Source organism: Panulirus ornatus, chromosome 8, assembly GCF_036320965.1.
Source record: "Panulirus ornatus isolate Po-2019 chromosome 8, ASM3632096v1, whole genome shotgun sequence".
NCBI classification, from domain to species: Eukaryota; Metazoa; Arthropoda; class Malacostraca; order Decapoda; family Palinuridae; genus Panulirus; species Panulirus ornatus.
Window position 1 is genome coordinate 20740837 of NC_092231.1, and position 21114 is coordinate 20761950.

A 21114-nucleotide genomic window follows, 5' to 3' on the forward strand; every position below is an offset into this window, starting at 1 on the left:
CAACAACAGAGTCACTCCCATTTTCAATAAATTTCACTGCAATACCATCCAAACCCACTGGCTTTCATCTTCTGCACTGCTTTCAGTACCTCTTCTCTGTTTACCAAACCATTCTCCCAGACCCTCTCACTGTGCACACCTCCTCAACCAAAACACCTTGTATCTGCCACTCTATCATCAAACACATTCAACCAACCTTCAAAATACTCTTTCTCCTTTTCACATCACCACTACTTGTTATTACCTCACTATTAGCCCCCTTCACTGATGTTCCCATTTGTTCTCTTGTCTTACACACTTTATTTACCTCCTTCCTAAACATCTTTTTATTCTCCCTAAGATATGATGATACTCTCTCGCCCGAACTCTCATTTGCTCTCTTTTTCACCCCTTGCACCTTTCTCTTGACTTCCTGTCTCTTTCTTTTATACATCTCCCAGTCATTTGCACTACTTCCCTGAAAAAATTGTTCAAACACCTCTCTCTTCTCTTTCACTAACAATCTTACTTCTTCATCTGACCACTTACTACCCTTTCTAATCTGCCCACCTCCCACCTTTCTTATGCCACAGGCATAAGAAGGTGACTTAAGGGGATGGGAGCGGAAGGCTAGTAACCCTCCCCTCCTTGTATTTTAACTTTCTAAAAGGGGAAACAAGGAGTCATGCAGGGAGTGCTCATCCTCCTCGAAGGCTCAGATTGGGGTGTCTAAATGTGTGTGGATGTAACCAAAGTGAGAAAAAAGGAGAGATAGGTAGTATGTTTGAGGAAAGGAACCTAGATATTTGGCTCTGAGTGAAACGAAGCTCAAGGGTAAAGGGGAAGAGTGGTTTGGGAATGTTTTGGGAGTAAAGTCGGGGTTGATGAGACGACAAGAGCAAAGGAAAGAGTAGCACTACTCCTGGGAGTTGTTGTGGGAGTATGCTATAGTGTTGTAAAGTATGTCTAGATTGATATGGGTAAAATTGAAAGTGGATGGAGAGAGATGGGTGATTATTGGTGCCTATGCAACTGGACATGAAAAGAAAGATCATGAGAGGCAAGTGTTTTGGGAGGAGCTGAGTGAGTGTGTTAGTGCTTTTGATGCACGTGACTGGGTTATAGTGATGGGTGATTTAAATGCAAAGGTGAGTAATGTGGCAGTTGAGGGAATAATTGGTATACATGGAGTGTTCAGTGTTGTAAATGGAAATGGTGAAGAGCTTGTACATTTGTGTGCTGAAAAAGGACTGGTGATTGGGAATACCTGGTTTAAAAAGAGAGATATACATAAGTATACGTATGTAAGTAAGAGAGATGGCCAGAGAGCATTTTTGGATTATGTGTTAATTGATAGGTGTGTGAAAGAGAGACTTTTGGATGTTAATGTGCTGAGAGGTGCAACTGGAGGGATGTCTGATCATTATCTTGTGGAGGTGAAGGTGAAGATTTATAGAGGTTTTCAGAAAAGAAGAGAAAATGTTGGGGTGAAGAGAGTGGTGAGAGTAAGTGAGCTTGGGAAGGAGACTTGTGTGAGGAAGTACCAGGAGAGACTGAGCGCAGAATGGAAAAAGATGAGAGCAAAGGACATAAGGGGAGTGGGGGAGGAATGGGATGTATTTAGGGAAGCAGTGCACAAAAGATGCTTGTGGCATGAGAAGCATGGGAGGTGGGCAGATTAGAAAGGATAGTGAGTGGTGGGATGAAGAAGTGATAAGTGAAAGAGGCAGGAGGTCAAGAGAAAGGTGCAAGAGGTGAAAAACAGGGCAAATGAGAGTTGGGGTGAGAAAGTATCATTAAATTTTATGGAGAATAAAAAGATGTTGTTAGGGGTTGTTAGGGAGGTGAATGCAACAGTTTTGGAAAGAGGGGCAAGTCTGTTGTGGATGAGAGAGCTTGGGAAGTTAGGCAGTTGTTGTTTGCTGATGATACAGCACTGGTGGCTGATTTGAGTGAGAAACTGCAGAAGCTGGTGACTGAGTTTGGTAAAGTGTGTGAAAGAAGAAAGCTGAGAGTAAATGTGAATAAGAGCAAGGTTATTAGGTACAATAGGATTGAGGGAGAAGTCAATTGGGAGGTAAGTTTGAATGGAGAAAAACTGGAGGAAGTGAAGTGTTTTAGATATCTGGGAGTGGATTTGGCAGCGGATGGAACTATGGAAGAGGAAGTGAGCCATCGGGTGGAGAAGGGGTCGAAAGTTTTGGGAGTGTTAAAGAATGTGTAGAAGTCGAGAACGTTATCTTGGAAAGCAAAAATGGGTATGTTTGAAGGAATAGTGGTTCCAACAATGATATGTGGTTGCGAGGCGTGGGCTATTGATAGAGTTGTATGGAGGAGGGTGGATGTGCTGGAAATGAGATGTATGAGGACAATATGTGGTGTGAGGTGTTTTGATCAAGTAAGTAATGAAAGAGTAAGAGAGATGTGTGGTAATAAAAAGAGTGTGGTTGAGAGAGCAGAAGAGGGTGTTTTGAAATGGTTTGGTCACATGGTGAGAATGATTGAGAAAAGATTGACAAAGAGGATTTATGTGTCAGGGGTGGAGGGAACGAGAAGTGGGAGACCAAATTGGAGGTGAAAAGATGGACTGAAAAAGATTTTGAGTGATCAGGGCCTGAACATACAGGAGGGTGAAAGGCATGCAAGGAATAGAGTGAATTTGAACAATGTGGTATACCAGGGTCAACATGCTGTCAATGGATTGAATCAGGGCATGTGAAGCGTCTAGGGTAAACCATGGAAAGTTTTGTGGGGCCTGGATGTGGAAAGGGAGCTGTGGTTTCAGTGCATTATACATGACAGCTAGAGACTGAGTGTGAACAAATGTGGCCTTTGTTGTCTTTTCCTAGCGCAACTTCGCACACATGCGGGAGAATTGGGTTGTTATTTCATGTGTGGCGGGGTGGCGACGAGAATGAATAAGGGCAGACAGTATAAATTATGTACATGTGTATATATGTATATGTCTGAGTATGTATATATATGTATACGTTGAGATGTATAGGTATGTATATGTGCATGAGTGGACGTGTATGTATATACACGTGTTTGTGGGTGGGTTGGGCCATTCTTTCGTCTGTTTCCTTGCACTACCTCGCTGATGATAAAATAGAATAAAAAGATGTTTTGGAAGGAGGTAAATAAAGTGCTGAAGACAAGAGAACAAATGGGAACATTGGTGAAGGGGGCTATTGGGGAGGTAATAACAAGTAGTGGTGATGAGAGAAGGAGATGGAGTGAGTATTTTGAAGGTTTGTTGAATGTGTTAGATGATGGAGTGGCAGATATAGGGTGTTTTGGTCGAGGTGGTGTGCGAAGTGAGAGGGTCAGGGAGAATGGTTTAGTAACCAGAGAAGAGGTACTGAAAGTTTTGCCGAAGTTGAAAACTGGAAAGGTGGCGGGTTTGGATGGTATTGCAATGGAATTTATTAAAAAAGGGGGTGACTGTGTTGTTGACTGGTTGGTGAGGATATTTAATGTATGTATGGCTCATGGTGAAGTGCCTGAGGATTGGCAGAATGCATGCATAGTGCCATTGTACAAAGGCAAAGGGGATAAAGGTGAGTGTTCAAATTACAGAGGTATATGTTTGTTGAGTATTCCTAGGAAATTATATGGGAGGGTATTGATTGAGAGGGTGAAGGCATGTACAGAGCATCAGATTGGGGAAGAGCAGTGTGGTTTCAGAAGTGGTAGAGAATGTGTGGATCAGGTGTTTGCTTTGAAGAATGTATGTGAGAAATACTTAGAAAAGCAAAAGGATTTGTATGTAGCATTTATGGATTTGGAGAAGCATATGATAGGGTTAATAGAGATGCTTTGTGGATGGTATTAAGAATATATGGTGTGGGAGGCAAGTTGGTAAAAGCAGTGAAAAGTTTTCATCGAGGATGTAAGGCATGTGTACAAGTAGGAAGAGAGGAAAGTGATTGGCTGCCAGTGAATATCAGTTTGTCTCCATGGTTGTTTAATTTGCTTATGGATAGGGTTGTTAGGGAGGTGAGTGCAAGAGTTTTAGAGAGAGGGGCAAGATGCAGTCTGTTGTGGATGAGAGGGTTTGGGAAGTGAGTCAGTTGTTGTTTGCTGATGATACAGCGCTGGTGGCTGATTCAGGTAAGAAACTGCTGAAGCTGGTGACTTGAGTTTGGTAAAGTTTGTGAAAGAAGAAAGCTGAGAGTAACTATGAATAAGAGTAAGGTTATTAGGTACAGTAAGGTTGAGAGACAAGTCAATTAGGAGGTAAGTTTGAATGGAGAAAAACTGGAGGAAGTGAAGTGTTTTAGATATCTGGGAATGGATTTGACAGCGGATGGAACCATGGAAGTGGAAGTGAGTTACAGGGTGGGGGAGGGCGTGAAAGTTCTGGGAGCATTGAAGAATGTGTGGAAGGTGAGAACATTATCTCGGAAAGGAAAAATGGGTATGTTTGAAGGAATAGTGGTTCCAACAATGTTATATGGTTGCGGAGCATGGGCTATAGCTATATAGGGATGTGCAGAGGAGGGTGGATGTGTTGGAAATGAGTGTTTGAGGACAATATGTGGTATGAGGGGGTTTAATCGAGTAAGTAATGAAAGAATGAAAGAGATATGTCGTAATAAAAAGAGTGTGCTTGAGAGAGCAGAAAGGGGTGTATTGAAATGGTTTGGTCGCATGGAGAGAATGAGTGAGGAAAGATTGACAAAGAGGATATATATGTCAGAGGTGAAGGGAACGAGGAGAAGTGGGAGACCAAATTGGACGTGGAAGGATGGAGTGAAAAAGATTTTGAGCAATCGGGGCCTGAACATGCAGGAGGGTGAAAGGCGTGCAAGGAATAGAGTGAATTGGAATGATGTGGTATACCAGGGTTGACGTGCTGTCAATGAATTGATGGATTGAACCAGGGCATGTGAAGCGTCTGGGGTAAACCATGGAAAGTTTTGTGGGGCTTGGATGTGGAAAGGGAACTGTGGTTTTGGTGCATTATACATGACAACTAGAGACTGTGTGTGAATGAATGTGGCCTTTGTTGTCCTTTTCTAGCGCTACCCCGCGTGCATGTGGGGGAGGGGGCTGTCATTTCAGGTATGGCGGGGTGGCGATGGGAATGAATAAAGGCAGCAAGTATGAAGTATGTACATGTGTATATATGTATATGTCTGTGTATGTATATATATGTATACGTTGAAATGTATAGGTATGTGTATGTGCATGGGTGAACGTGTATGTATATACATGTGTATGTGGGTGGGTTGGGCCAATATTTCATCTGTTTCCTTGCGCTACCTCGCTAACGCAGGAGACAGCGACAAAGTATGATAATAGAAAATATTTGTATTTATGGGGCTGTAGATATGGCTGTGTGGAGTAGGGTTGATGTGTTGGAAATGGAATGCCTTAGAACAGTATGTGATGTGAGGTGGTTTGATGAGTTATTAAAGGGTAAGGGAAAGTTGAATTAATAAAATGAGTGTAGTTGAGAGAACTGAAGAGGTTGTGCTGAAAAGGTTTGTACATTTGAGGAGAATGAATAAGGAGATTTGACAAGGAGGATGTGTGTCAGAAGTGTAGGGAACAAGGAGAGCAGAGGGATGGAATGAAAAATACTTTGAGTGATCAGGGCCTGAGCATGCATGAGGGTGAAAGATGTATACGGGATAAATTGAATTGGAATGATGTGTATTGGGCTTGACGTATTGTCAGTAGACTGAACCAGGGCATGTGAAGCAAATTGAAGCAAATTCAGTTTTTGCATCACTTGGTTATAAACAGAAAATCATCATTAATCAGCTTTTTTCCAACCTCTATTTTAAATCAGCTTAAAAGGGAATGTCAAACAAACATATTTACATAGTAGTCAGTAGATGTTTGACTAATAGATCAGTGATATCTTACTCAAAACTTGAGAGTTAAATGACTTAAGAACAAACTCATTTTGTAATCACTCTGCTAATCAAAAGTAAACAAATACTGTGTGTTTTGCTATTCACTGATGGCATCCCTCCAAACCTTTTACCTTATGTATGCCTATGAGAAGATATTAAACATGCCTTCACGTATCAGAGGATGATACAACATCAGTAACTTTCCTACCAATAGAAATTCAAGCTCAAGCTTCATGCTAATGAGCTCTGAATGAAGAAAAAAGTGAAAAAAAATGCAAACACTGACATATGTAGACATTTAAACAGCACATTATAAAACCTCTAGCTTATGATAGTACAGTATATCAGAGGATGGTTACTTTAGTACTAAATATACCTGTAAGATAGTACATATGACTTTCACTAATAAGCAGTAAAATCAGCCTCAAATCATGAAGAGTTAGAGAACAACTTACCAGAAGGTCAGTTAGGTGGGCATACAAATAATGGCAGCATGCAAAGAGGGGCATCAAGCTCAGCAAGGATATAAGGAGCATTTCTGTTTGTTGTAATAGATGGAAAAATTTTCTTAAGCTTTGGGATGAATCTGATTGTTAATGGTAGTAAATGTGAATTAGAAAACCAGAACAAACTCAGTATATAAAGAGTTAAGATCATGAAGTTACTTATGCTTTCTTTCATTCACTACAAGATGTGTTAGTTAGTCAATTAACCCATGGTCTACTATTTTGTCATCAAGGGATCATTAATATTAAGTCAGAGAAAATGATGGGTTTTTAGAATTTTGAATATAGTTAAATGTATCCGCTGTCATTCTAAAAGAGGAGCCAATATGTCCTCAGAACTTGATCAGAGTAGTTGTATTATATATATTGTTTCAGTATGTCATTTCATTTATTAGGGAAATGAAAAAAACATAGATTTTGGGGGGGGGGGTTTAATTTCATTAGATTTTAGGTATAACCTTTAGATGAAAGAGCAGCCATTCAAGGAATTAACTTTCTATGAAACCATGTCCATTTTGCAATAGAAGGAAAAGAAACTGTTGCCCAGTTATAGATCATAACCTGTAACAGGTATTATAGCCATATTTGTAAGGAATTTTCTCATTTTAGGCTAATGTTGGATCCGTAATAGAGCAGCTAGACACCTTGCAGGAACTTAAGTGCAAGTTTGAAAGTGACATTCAGGAATATGGCCGGAATTCTACACAGGTCTTAGAAAAGTCCATCATAGGTAAGTAGATCAGATGCCTGTAAATGGTCCACCCTGCATTTGATTAGAAAAAGTACTTGTTGATTTGACATACAGAAATATGTGCTGTTATAGAGGTACTAATGTCTCTGGAATGCCTTGCAGAATTTTTTGAAATATGTTCACTGTTTTCTGCATTAACGTGTTAGCATCAGGAACAGTGGCAGAGATAGTCTCATTCTTTCACATCCATTCTCTAGCTATTATGTATAATTGACCAAAACCACATCCACCTCTCCACAACCAGGCCCTATAGACCTTTACATAGGTAAGTAGATCAGAGGCCTGTAAATGGTCCACCCCGCATCTTTCCATGTAAATTGCATCGCTCTAGTTCGCTCTGTCCCTTGTACCCTTCACATTTTTTTGCATCTTCAGGTCCCAAGCCTTCAAAGCATCATTAACTTCTTTTTCCACATTCCTCCTTGGTTCTTCCTTTTTCAAGCGGGGAGTGCTCATCAGTCTTGAAGGCTCAGCCCAAGATGTCTTAATTGTGTGTGGATGTAACTAAGATGAGAAGAAGAGAGAGATAGGTAGTGTGTTTGAAGAAAGAAGCCTGGATATTCTGGCTCTGAGTGAAATAAAGATCAAGGTTAAAGAGAAGAATGGTTTGGAAATGTCTCAGGAATAAAGTCAAAGGTTGGTGAAAGGGGAAGAGCTAAGAAAGGGGTAGCACTACTGCTGAAGCAGGAGTTGTGAGTGTGTGAAAAGGTGTAAGGAAATGAGCTTCAGACTAAATTAGTGTTTATGCACCAGGCCATGATAAGAGAGATCATAAGAGGCAAGTGTTTTGGGAATAGCTGAGTGAGTATATCAGTAGTTTTGATGCAAGAGGCCAGGTATTGATAGTGATTGGTGATTTAGATACAGAGGTGAATAATGTAGCAGTTAAGGGTATGATTAGGGAGGGCACAGGATATTCAGTAATGTCAATGGAAATACATGGGTGATTGAGAATACATGGTTTAAAAAGGATATAGATTAGTATATATGTCTGAGTTGGAAAGATGGTTAGCAGGCATTATTGGATGGATTATATGCTAATTGATATGCATGAAAAAAGAGAAACCTTTGAATGTGAATGAACTGACAGGGTCAGCTTGTGGGATTTTTTATCTTGAGGCAAGGGTGAAGATTTGTAGAGATTTCTGGTAAAGAGGAAACATCATAGAGGAGAAGAAAATGGTGAGATTAGGTGAGCTTGGAAAAGAATCTTATGTGAGGAAGTACTAGGAGAGATTGAACGTTGAATGGAAAAAGGTTTAGAGTAAACATAGCCAGGGGAGTGGGTGAGGAATGGAAAATATTCAAGGAAGCAATGCTGGCATGTGTAAGGTGACAGGTGGGCAGATTAAAGAGGGTTGTGTGGGATGAAATGAACTTGCAAGTGAAAGGGAAAAGAGAGGTGTATGGACAGTACATACAGGGAAAGAGTGCAAATGATTGGGCAAAAGCAAAAGGAGGTCAAGAGAAAGGTGCAGGGGTTGAAAAGAGAATGAATGAGAGATAGGGTGAGTGAATATCTGTAAACTATATTGAGAATAAAAGATGTTTTGGAAAGAGGATGATATTATGCAGAAAAGAATCCAAGAGAACAAATGTAAATATCAGAGAACAGGACAAATGGGTAAGTGGTAACAGGTAATTGTGAAATAAGAAGATTGAGTGAGTATTGATGTTATGATGGCAAATGCAGGGTGTTTGGGTTAGTTTATTATGCCAAGAGAGAGTCATGGAGAGTGATTTGGTGAAGAGAGAAGAGGTGAAAGCCTTATGTAAGATGAAATGTGGCACCACCCTGTCCCACAGGAAACACCATCGCCACCCCCTGTGTCAACAAGGTAGCTCCATTAAAACAAATAAAAGGGCCACATTTGTTCACCCTCATCTCTAGCTCTCATGTGTAATGCACCAAAACCACATCCATATCCACATCCAAGCCCCACCGACCTTTCCATGGTTTACCCCAGGCATTTCACATACCCTGATTCAGTCCACTGACAGCACATCGACCCCAGTATATTACATCATTCCAGTTCACTCTATTCCTTGTATGCCTCTCACCCTCCTGCATATTCAAGCCCCAATCACTCAAAATCTTTTTCTCTACATCCTTCCACCTCCAATTTGGTCTCCCGCTTCTACTTGTTCCCTCCACCTCTGACACATATATCCTCTTTCTCAGCCTCTCCTTACTCATTCTCTTCATATGTCTAAACCATTTCAACACACTCTCCTCTGTTCTCTCAACCACACTCTTTTTATTACCACACATCTCTCTTACTCTTGTGTTATTTACTTGATCAAACCACCTCGCACCACATATTGTTCTGAAACATTTCATTTCCGACACATCCACCCTCCTCCGTACAACCCAATCTATAGCCCATGCCTCCCAACCATATGATATTGTTGGAATTACTATTCTTTCAAACATACCCATTTTTCCTCTGAGAGATAATGTTCTCTCTTTCCACACATTCTTCATTGCTCCCTGAACCTTCGCCCCCAACCCCACTCTATGACTCACTTCCACTTCCAGGGTTCCATGCACTGCTAAGTCCACTCCCAGATATCTAAAACACTTCACTTCCTCCAATTTTTCTCTATTCAAACTCAAATCCCAGCTAACTTGTCCCTCAACCCTACTGAACCTAATAGCCTTGCATTTATTCACATTTACTCTCATATTTCTCCTTTCACACACTTTTCCAAACTCAGTCTCCAACTTCTACAATTTCTCATTCGAATCAGCCACCATTGTAGTGCCATTAGCAGACAACAACTGACACTTTTCCCAGGCCCTCTCATCTGCAACAGACTGCATACTCTCCCCTCACTCTACTACCTTGCATTTACCTCCCTAACCACCCTACCCATAAACAAATTAAACAACCATGAGGACATCACACACCTATGCTGCAGATCAACCTTCACTGGGAACCAATCACTCTTCTCTCTTCCTACTCATACACATGTTCTTACACCTTTGATGAAAACTTCTCTGCTTCTGATAACTTACCTTCCAAACCGTATACTCTTAAGACCTTCCACAAAGCATCTCTATCTACCCTTTCAAATGCATTCTCCAGATTCATAAATGCTACATACAAAGCCATATGTTTTTCTAAGTATTTCTCACACACATTCTTCAGAACAAACACCTGATCCACACACCCTCTATTACTACTGAAACCACACTGCTCCTCCCCAATCTGATGCTCTGTACATGCTTTCACCCTCTCAGTCAATACTCTCCCATACAATTTTTCAGAAATACTCAACAAACTTATGCCTCTGTAGTTTGAACATTTACCTTTATCCCCTTTGCCTTTGTACAGTGGCACTGTACGTGCATTCCGCCAATCATTAGGCACTTGACCATGATCCATGCATAAACTAAATATCTTTACCAACCAATCGTCAATACAGTCACCCCCTTTTTGATAAATTCAGCTGCAATACGTTCTAAACCCGCCACCTTGCCAGATTTTATCTTCTGCAAGGCTTTCACCACCTCTTCTCTCTTAACCAAGCCATTCTCCTTGACCTTCACTTCGCACACCACCCTGACCAAAACACCCTACATCTTCCACTCAGTCATCAAACACGTTCAACAAGCCTTCAAAATACTCACTCCATATCCTCACTTCATCTCTACCTGTTGTCAGTTCCCCCTTGCCCCCTTCACTGGCATTCCCATTTGTTCTCTTGTCTTTAGCACATTATTTACCTCCTTTCAAAACATCTTCTTATTCTTCCTAACTCTCATTTGCTATCATTTTCAACTCTTGCACCTTCCTCTTGATCTCTTTTTATTCCTCTGAACTCTCATTTGCCATCTTTTTCGACTCTTGCACCTTCCTCTTGGCCTCCTGCCACTTTTTTTCATACATCTCCCAGTTTTGCGTTCCCTCCTTGCAAATATCGTCCAAACGCCTCTCTTTTCTCTTTCACTAACAACTTCTTTCTTCCACCATTCACTATCCTTTCTAATCTGCCCGACCCCAACTTTCTCATGCCACATGCATCTTTTGCACATGCCATCACTGCTTCCCTAAATACATCCCATTCCTCTCCCACTCCCATCTCATCATTTGCTCTCACCTTTTGCCATTCTTCATTCAATCTCTCCTGGTACTTCCACACACAAGTCTCCTTTCTAAGCTCACTTACTCTCAGCACTCTCTTCTCCCCAACATTCTCTCGTCTTTTTTGAAAACGTCTACAAATCTTCACCTTCACCTCCACAAGATAGTGATCAGACATCCTACCAGCTGCCCTTCTCTGCACATTTACATCCAAAAGTCTCTTTTACATGCCTATCAATTAACACTTAATCTGATAATGCCTTTTATCTCTTTTTTTAAACCAGTTATTCCCAATCATCAGTCTTTTTTTCAGCACACAAATCCTTAAGGTCTTCATCATTTCCATTCTCAACACTGAGTACCCCCTATACACCAATTTACTGTCAAATGCCACTTTTCTCACCTTCGCATTTAAGTCACCCATCACCACTAACCGGTCTCAAGCACCAAAACTGCTGACACACTCACTCAGCTGCTCCCAAAACACTTGCCTTTCAAGATCTTTCTTCTCATGACCAGGTGCATAAGCACCAATAATCACCCATTTCTATCCATCCACTTTCATTTTTACCCACATCAATCGAGAATCTACTTCCTTACACTTTATCACACACTCCCACAAGTCTTCCTTTAGGAGTATTGCTACTTTTTTCTTAGCTCTTGTCATCTCACCAACCCCTAACTTTACTACCAAGACTTTTTCAAACCATTCTTCTCCTTTACCCTTGAACTTCATTTCACTCAGAGCCATATGTATCCATTCCTATGTACGTAAAAACAATCCACGTTGCCTAAATCTCTCCATTCAAACTCTTACTATGAATATTCTCTATTTTTGAAGGTAAACCTAATAACCTTGCATTTATTCACATTTACTTTCAACTTTCTCGTTTCATACACACTCCCAAACTCAGACACTAACTGCTGTTTATGTTAATTCTTCATGATTGCCATTTTCTGCATTAGCGTTGTAGTGCTTGGAACAAAAAATGGCTTCATTCATTCTCATCCATACTCTAGCTTTTATGTATAATGCACGGAAACCAGACCCCCCATCCACGACCAGACCGCATAGACCTTTCCTTGGTTCTCCCAACTAGTTTATATGCCTTTGTTCAGCCCATTGACAGCACATAGTCCCCTGTATATTACACCTCTCCAGTTTGCTGTATCCCTTGCTTGCCTCACACTCTCCTGCAATTTCAGGTCCTGAACCTTCCAAAGCATCATTCATACTATTATTCAACATCCATGGTTTCCCCTTTTTTCTTTTTCCTTGTACTTCTAACATGTATACTTTCCTTATCATCCTCTCCATAGGTTCAAACCATTTCAGCACACCCTCATCAGCTCTCTTATACACAGTCCTCTTACAACCACACCTGTGTCCTGCCGTATAATTTCTTCTTTGATCAGTCCTCCTCATACCACATATTGTCCTCAGATATATTGCCAACATATCTACCCTCTTCCATACGTTTTTGCAAAAAGCCCATGCATTTCATCCATACAGCACAGACAGGACTACCATACCATCATACATACCCATCTTTACTGTTAAAGGCAATGACCTTTCTTTCTGCATATTCCTCAATGTACTTAGAACTATTGCCCCCTCATCCACCCTGTGGCTCACTTCAGCTCCCATGGTTTCATTTAATGCCATATTAACTCCCAGGTATATAAAACACTCCACCTCATGCAAGTTTTCTTTCAAACTCTCATTCCAAATGACTTGTCTCTCTTCACTGCTTATCCTAATAACTTTTATGTACATTTACTCTCAACTCTCTTCTTTTATGCACTCTCCCAAATTCAGACACCACCTTTTCCAGTTTTTCTCTTGACCATGCCACCAGTGCTGTGTTATCAGCAAATAACAACTGACTTCCCAGGCCTCCCCACCCCCATCAGATTGCTTACTTGCTCGTCTCTCTAAGACCCATTCATCAGCAAATTAACAGCCATGGTAACTTCACACACCACTGACATGTACCCACCCTCACCAGAAACCACTCACCAACCTCTCTTTGTACTCATGCACATGCCTTACTTACTCTATGGTGAAAAATTCTTCACTGCTTGTAGTAGCTTTCCTCCCACACATCACCTTCCACAGAGCATCTTTATCATCTATGTCATATGCTTTTTCCAGATCCATGAACATCACATACAAGTTCATTTATTTCTCAAGATATTTCTTACACATTCCTTAAAGCAAATACTTAATCACACATTGTCTACCAATACCAATCCTTGAGCCATATTGTCTCTGCCCGGTCTGAAAATTTGCACATGCCAAATTGAACTCCTTGTCTCAACATGGAGTCCATTCTTCTTCTTGTCTTAACTTAGAGTCCATTTCTTTCCTTATCTTGACACAGAGTCTGTTCCTTTACTCTTCTTACTATGAAGTCCATCCCTTACCTTGTCTTACCAAGGAGTCCAGTCCACTCCCACTTCACTGTCACCACTTTCTCATGCAGCTTACCTGGTGCATTAACAAACCCTATAATTTGAACATTCACTCATGTCCCCCCTTACCCTTTATGCAGGAGCACTATACAAGCATTCTACTAATTCCCAGGCATCTCTCCATGAGCCATATTCACACTGAAAATCCTAACTAACCAGTCAGCAACACAATCACCCTCTTTCTTAGGAAGTTTATTTGCAATCCCATCCACTCCAGCTACTTTGCTACACTTCATCACTTTCCCCACCCATTCTCTTTTCATTAAGCTACTTTCCATGACTCTTTCATTTCATTTGCCCCATGTCCAGAACATCCCACAACTACCTTCCTAACATCAAAAATGTTCATCAAGCTTCAAAAATTCTCACTCCATCTACTCTTCATCTAATTTCTTCCTGTTACTACTTCACCATTTGGCCCCTTCGCTGATGTTTTCTTTTGTTCTCTTGTTTTCTTTGCAGAATATTTCCTCCTCCTTGATTTTTATTGATACTTGCTTATCCCAGCTCTCATTTGCCTAAACCTTCAGGGTCAAAAGCTTAGGTCTCTACTCAAATTACATCTGTGTAAGAGATATGTGTCCATGGGACTTAAACACAAAGTGAAGAATATCAAACATATTTTTTTCAAATATATCAAAACAGGAATGCGTTCCTGTTTTTCAGCCCCTGATCCGTCCCCTTTTCTCCCCCTTTTTATTGTTGGGGTTCCAGTCACAGACAAAAGGGAAAAAGAAGAGACAAGGAAAAGTATTTATAAATTTTGGAGTGGGTGAAAACTTTGTCTTTTAAAATGGGTCAGGTCATAGTTATTGGGAAAGACATGAGAAGGTAAAGAGTTCCACAGCTTCGAGGTGTACGGAAAGAAACAGTCATGAAAATGGCCAACCCTTGAGTTGCCAGTGTCCACATAGTAATCATGTGTTGTAGTAGTTTCTCAAGTATTGCATGGTCTAGTTGATAATGGAAGGATTCAAGCAGTGAGCTCTCACATACAAAAATCAAAGTGATACCTGTATGAGAGGGAAAGTGGACCAACTTTGCAGCATAGGGTAAGTCAGTCTTTGAGGTTAGCCAGGGAGTGTCCATACGTCAAACTGCTTTCGACTCAACTCTTTCCAACAAGGATTCTAAGCTAGAACTTCCCCATATGTGAAAACAGTACTCCATACAAGGACAGATCACTCCTATGCATAAGTGGAGTAACTCTTCAGAAGAAAAGAAATTCTGACATGTAAACAGGACTTCAGTTTCTTAAAGGTAGACTTGATTATTTATAGTGTGGGATTTCCAAGATGATATAGATGTAACAGTAATACCAAGATTTTATTGAGTTGAGGTGGCATTACGGAACCATTGAAGGAGAGAGGAAAATAGGGAGGAATTTTTGATAAGAGAGATGGGCAGAAGTTGGGTCTTGGAGGCATTAAACTCGAACAGATTTCAACTATCCCATTGAAAAATCTTGTCCAGATTCAAATGTATTGAGGAAGTTGTGTTGAAATGAGATGTAGATTAAGTGAGAGAAGAAAGAACAGAATTGAAGGATGTGGAGGATACAGTGTTGAGTCATCTGCAAATGAGTGCATTTGATTATTTGTAGAAGAAAGGAAATTATTGATAAAATGGAGGAAAAATGTAAGAGACAGAACAGAACCTTGAGGGACACCACTGTTGATGGGGAAAGGGGGTAAAGGCTGATCCATCAGTAACCACGGAGATAGATTGGCTAGAGAGGAAGCTGGATGTAAGCAAGTTGAGGGAGGGATGATAAAAGAGGGGAACTTAGAAATGAGACCCCAATTCCACACCCAGTTGAAAGCTTTGGATATATCAAGGGTAACTACATATGATTCCCCAGAATCTTTCTGGGATGATGACCAGACATTGATAAGATAGGAAAGTATATAATCAATGAGATTTAAGATGTCTGAGGATATTGGAGGTGAGAAGGGATTCAAAGACTTTGAAAATGGTAGATGTCAAAGCAGTAGGACGATAGTTGGAGAAGTTAGAATGGTCAACCTTCTTAGGAATGAGATTTATCAGTGCATACTTCCAAGAAGAGGGGAAAAGTTTTGGTTTTTAAACAGAAATGGGACAGACAAGCAAGCAGAGGTTCAAGTTCAGAGGCACACTCTTTCAGTACACAGGGATGGATACCATTGGGTCCATAATCATTGTTTATATCCAGGGAAAGAAGTGCTTTTTGGATAGTTCAAAAAGAGATTAAGGGGAGGGGCTTAGTATTAGTAAAAGGAGCATCATATAATGAAGGAAAGTTGGAGTCACCCAAGTTATAGTTAGAGGAGAAACAAGAACTAAAGAGAATTGGTTGTTTTATGGTAGAGACAGCTATTGTACCATCAGAACAGAAAAGTGAAGGAAAGGTAAGGTGACAGGAGTTGTGAGCGATGCCCTCAGCTGAAGACCAGAAAGACCTATCATTGGATGAAGAGAAGTTATCACATTTCTTATGAATAGAGGAAAGCTTTGCCTCATGGATAACATATTTACAATGATTATGGACAGTGATAAACGGTGAAAGGTAGTCATAGGTAAGAGAGTTTTTCAAAGCCTGATATGCCTGATCCTTTGCCTGAATGGCCTCAGAACAGGAATAGAACAGGAATGGTTGAACCATGGCTTGGAAGAAAAGGTTTTCATGGAGGGGGAGGGGATAAATACTTCCATTTCCACAGCAATAACCTCTTCTGTGAGTCTGAAGAAGACAAAAGCATCACCATGTAAAACAGTAATTTACCCAAGGAAAGTCTATTGCGATCAGCTTTATTGAGGTACCAATATTTACGTTTAGGGAAAGCTGCTGGAAGGGGATATGCCATTAAAATCGATAGATTTATGAAAGTATGGCCAGATAAAGCAGTTGGAAATGAGATTATGTAGCTATAGCATGAAGGATTAGAGGTGAAAAACAGATCCAGAATATTGGGAGAGTGGTCACAGCAGTCAGGTGTATGGGTTGGGTAGGATATAATTTTCTCTAGATCATTAGAATGGAGAAAGTGAGGGGCTTCAATCCCCCACCTTCTTGCACTCGTTCCCTGCAAATTTTGGCAATATACTTCTCTTTTCTCTTTCACGAGCACCATAACTTCCTCATCCCACCACTCATTACACTTTTTTACCTCTCCACCTTCCATGTGTCTCACACTTATCTTGCGCATGCTTTCCTGAACATCACCTATTCCTCACACGTTCCTCGAGCTTCATTTACTCACTCCTTTTGCCATTCTGTACTCATTCTTCCCAGATGTTTCTTCTTACAAGCTTCTTTTCTAGGATGACTCTCATTTCCAACCATCTTCCCAGCCATATAATTTCCTCTTATTCTAAAGCTTCTGCACACTTTATTCTTTAGTTTACAGTCCTTAACTTTTTCCACAGAATGCAAAGAAGAAGCAGACAAGCTCTTTGAAGATGTACTTCAGCGGAAAGATCGAGCAGATGGGACAAGGAATGCCCTGAATGTACTTCACCGATTCCGCTTCTTACTCTACCTACCTGTAAATATAGAACGTCATATACAGAAAGGGGATTATGATGTGGTAATTAATGATTATGCTCGAGCCAAGAGTCTGTTTGGTGACACACAAGTTCCAGTAAGTGAATATTGTTGCTGTTTTGTGAATTAAGTATTCAGAGAAAAAATTGATGGTTACTAACTAGTTTCTGATGAATATTGTATTCATTTAGTTTTACAGATCTAGTTTTTAGGTCCAAATTAAGCAAAGTATATGGTACCCTCAAAATCATTCAGATCAAAGTCATTCCTTAAGAGAGAATAGTCGCTTTTTCGAATACACACACTGTTGTCTATTATTGTAGTTGCAATCATTAGGAAGTGATTATGGAAAGTGAGTGTATGATTGCTTTCTTTTTGTTACTGTATGTATACACTGTATAGGGGGTCCTTTCAGAAAAACAGGGTATTTTCTTGGCTTTACTAGTAGAATGATATTGTTTGAGACATTAAATCCTGTGAAGTAAGGGGAGTTGCATTCCAGACTAAAAATTCCCCCCACTTTAAAAACCAGGGGGGCTCATCCCCCACCCCCATTTTGTTTAGACTTACTTGTACAGAACTGCAGTATGCTGCATCATTGTGAAAGCCTTTGCTTCAGTGAGAGAGAGAGAGAGAGAGAGAGAGATGCCTCACACACTTTTTAGAAGCTGCCACCATCTCTGCATATCCTTTCTTCATCACCAGTGCAAATATTCATAACAAATATTTACCCCTCTCACCACATTCATGTCCATGAGTCCTTCACTTGCACATTCATCAGTTAGTTTGTAATCCAGTAATACCTGCTGACCACCTATCTTACTCACCCATACATACTTATGTATGTCCTTTTTCAACCAGGTATTCCCAATCATCTGTCCTTTTTCAGCACACAACTCTATAAGCTATTCACCATTTCTTTTTACTGTACTGAATACCCCATTCCCCCCAGTTATACCTTTATCTGCCACTTTTACATTTAAATCATCTATATTTTTTACTTTATGTTTTGCGTCAAAACTGATGACACCCTCACTCAACTATTCCCCAAAAATTTGCCTTTCTTCATTAATCTTTAAGTGGCCAGTTACATAAGTGCTAATAGTCACACATATCATATAGTCCACTTTCATGTTCTCCCAAATGAATCTGGAGTTAACTTCCTTACTTTCTTTCACTTTCATGCTATCCCCTAACTTTACCCCAAAGAAATTTGCAAACCAGTCTTCCCCCTTAACCTTGAGCATTGTTTCTCTCTAGATTCTTCTCCTCAAACATACTATCCATCACTCCTTTCCTCTCATTTTGATAACTTCCACACTCATTCTGACAACCCAGCCTGGTGGGCTTTCAAGGAGGATCTACATTCTTTGCTTGCTTGGGATCCTTCTGTTTCATATACAAGAAGGGAGGGCTTCCAGCCCTCTACTCCCACCCCTTTTAATGCGATAATATTAACTTCTTGTATTTTCTGTTGTACATCATCATTTTCATAGGAGACTTTAATCATTCTGATTTTGATATATGAATGCTCACGCCCCAAACTGTGGCATCATTTGCTGATGTATAGAGCAATACTGCCTTGAAGTCAAACTAGAGGAACAGCGACAGGGTGATTGCATAAGATACATTCCATCAGTTTACATACCCACTTGCCTGTATCTAATTTCTTTAGATTTACACTTTTTGCTTTATGTTAAATTTAACATGCTCCCTCTTTAGATCAGTACATTTAGGACTATAACATGGAATCTCCTTTTTTTCATACGTGATTGCTATTTCCTGTGTTATCTAGGTAGCACTAGGAACTGACAAAGAAAGGCCACATTCACTCACGTCCACTCTACCTGTCATGTGCAGTATGTCAAACCACAGCCCCTATACACAACCAGACCTCTCAGGCCTTTCCTTGGTTTCCTCCAGCCACTTCACATGCTCTGATTCAGTCCAGTGAGAAGCATGTTGCCCTCTGTGTACCACACTATTCCATTTCACTATGTCCTATGCATGCCTTTCACCCTCCTGCATGTTGAAGACCTGATCACTCAAAATCTTATTCACTCCATCCTCCCATTTCCAGTTTGATCTCCCTTTCTCCTTGTTCCCTCCACTTCTATTCTCTTTCTCAACTTCTTCTCATATATTCTCTCCATATGTCAAAAACATTTCAGCACACCCTCTTCAGCTCTCAACCTCCTATTTTTAATACCACACCTCCCTCTTACCCTTTTATAACTTGTTTAATCAAACCACCTTACACCACATGTTGTCCTCAAACATTTTTTTCCAACACATCCACTGTCCTCTGCACATCCTCATCTATAACCCATGCCTCGCATCCATACAACATGGTTGAGACTACTATACCATCAAAAGCCCACTTTCACCCTCCAATTTCACCCTTGATTGCTTCCAAAACCTTTGCCCCCTCACTCACCGTGTAACTCACTTCAACTTCCCTGTAACTCACTTCCACTTCCATGGTTCCATTTGCTCCCATGTCCACGCCCAGGTATCTGATACATTTCATCTTCTTCAAATTTTCTCCACTCAGATTCACACCCTATGTAACCTGTCCCTCTTTCCTGCTAATAACCTTCTTTGTTCTTCCTTTCACACTATCTTTCAAACTCAGTCACTAGGTAGGAGCCTCTACAAATACAATGTTAGCGTTTGCCCTCTGTCAGTGGCCTGTTAAAGATGAGGCACTAAAGGCTAAGAAGTGGACCTGGAATTCACTGGTTGTGGAGACTCTGTTGCCTTGGCCACCCCTTTGAGGGAGTTCCAATTGGAACAGGCATCAGAGATACAGATGGATAGATAGACAGACTTTGGAAGTCTGGACTGGAAATCTTCAAACTTTATTTATCTAATCTATAAGTATTTTTGTTTTTGTAGGGACTTATATGATACCTTTTAGATTATAGGTGGGAATTGAAAGTGCTGTAATGAAAAGAAATGAAAAGATGTGCAAGATTATACCTTTGAGAATGGATATACCTGAAAGATTTTTCAAAATTTTCATGATTTGAAAAAGAATGAAATCACAAATGTGATGCTAAAGAGAAGCAGAGATAGATTCATTGGATAAGAAAAGAAAGGAAAAATCAGTGATATTGAGAATAGTGATATTACTATTGATTTTTTAATTTTATGATCATGCACTACTTATTCCCTACCCTTTTAATGTTTTGGTTACTTCACTTTCAGATTTACTTTGATAATTGTATATGTTGCAAAGCAGATAGATATAATTTTTTTGGAATTGTAATAAGTGGGCCAGATGCATTATTCCTAAGCAGTCATTTTTTTCATGTGATCTCAGTGCTTTTTGCATGAATATTATGGAAGATGATATGTTTAACAAGAGAATTAACTCTTTCTTAATTAAGATCTTGTAGCATGAATTTTTTTGTAATTTCCATGTGAGTCATGATCCATCGAGTATAATTCTTCAGAGCATACAGTTTTCATATAATTGTGAGGTAACTTTTCAGGGTCTTTCCAGTTGCAAAATGGGCATAGATAAATATTTAAATGTTTTACACAAATCATTACTTCCCTCTGATTTCATTTACTGTCATCTTTGCTTTGTATAGCTTTTTCGTCGATTCTACAGTGAAGTGGAGAAGCGTATTGATGACCTGCGAAATGTGCTTGGAGAACAGCTAACCCAAATGCCTTCTTCTCTTGAACATCAAAAGAAAATAATAAGGTATGACATGGATGTAATTAAGGAAAGAATTGATTGATTGCTCTTGCCACATTTTATTTCCCACATTCAGAACTTGTTAGTTTATGCAGCAGCAGCAGCAGCTAATCAGGAAATTTATACCAGCAACTATGTATTATAGGGAAATTATTGGTACCTCATACTGATGAAGATCTTTCAGCAAAAACTTAAGGTATTCAGAAGAGTCTT

General features: G+C 40.1%; 1 protein-coding gene across 1 annotated transcript in view; it reads left to right on the forward strand.

Annotated features, from left to right (window-relative positions):
• Sec5 (secretory 5) overlaps nucleotides 1-21114 on the forward strand; it is a 142079-nt gene that overhangs the window by 22229 nt on the left and 98736 nt on the right. The window contains exons 5-7 of the mRNA XM_071664208.1: nucleotides 6962-7082; nucleotides 17075-17289; nucleotides 20792-20907. Of these exons, the coding sequence (XP_071520309.1) occupies nucleotides 6962-7082; nucleotides 17075-17289; nucleotides 20792-20907 (452 nt within the window). The remainder of the gene's footprint in view (nucleotides 1-6961; nucleotides 7083-17074; nucleotides 17290-20791; nucleotides 20908-21114) is intronic.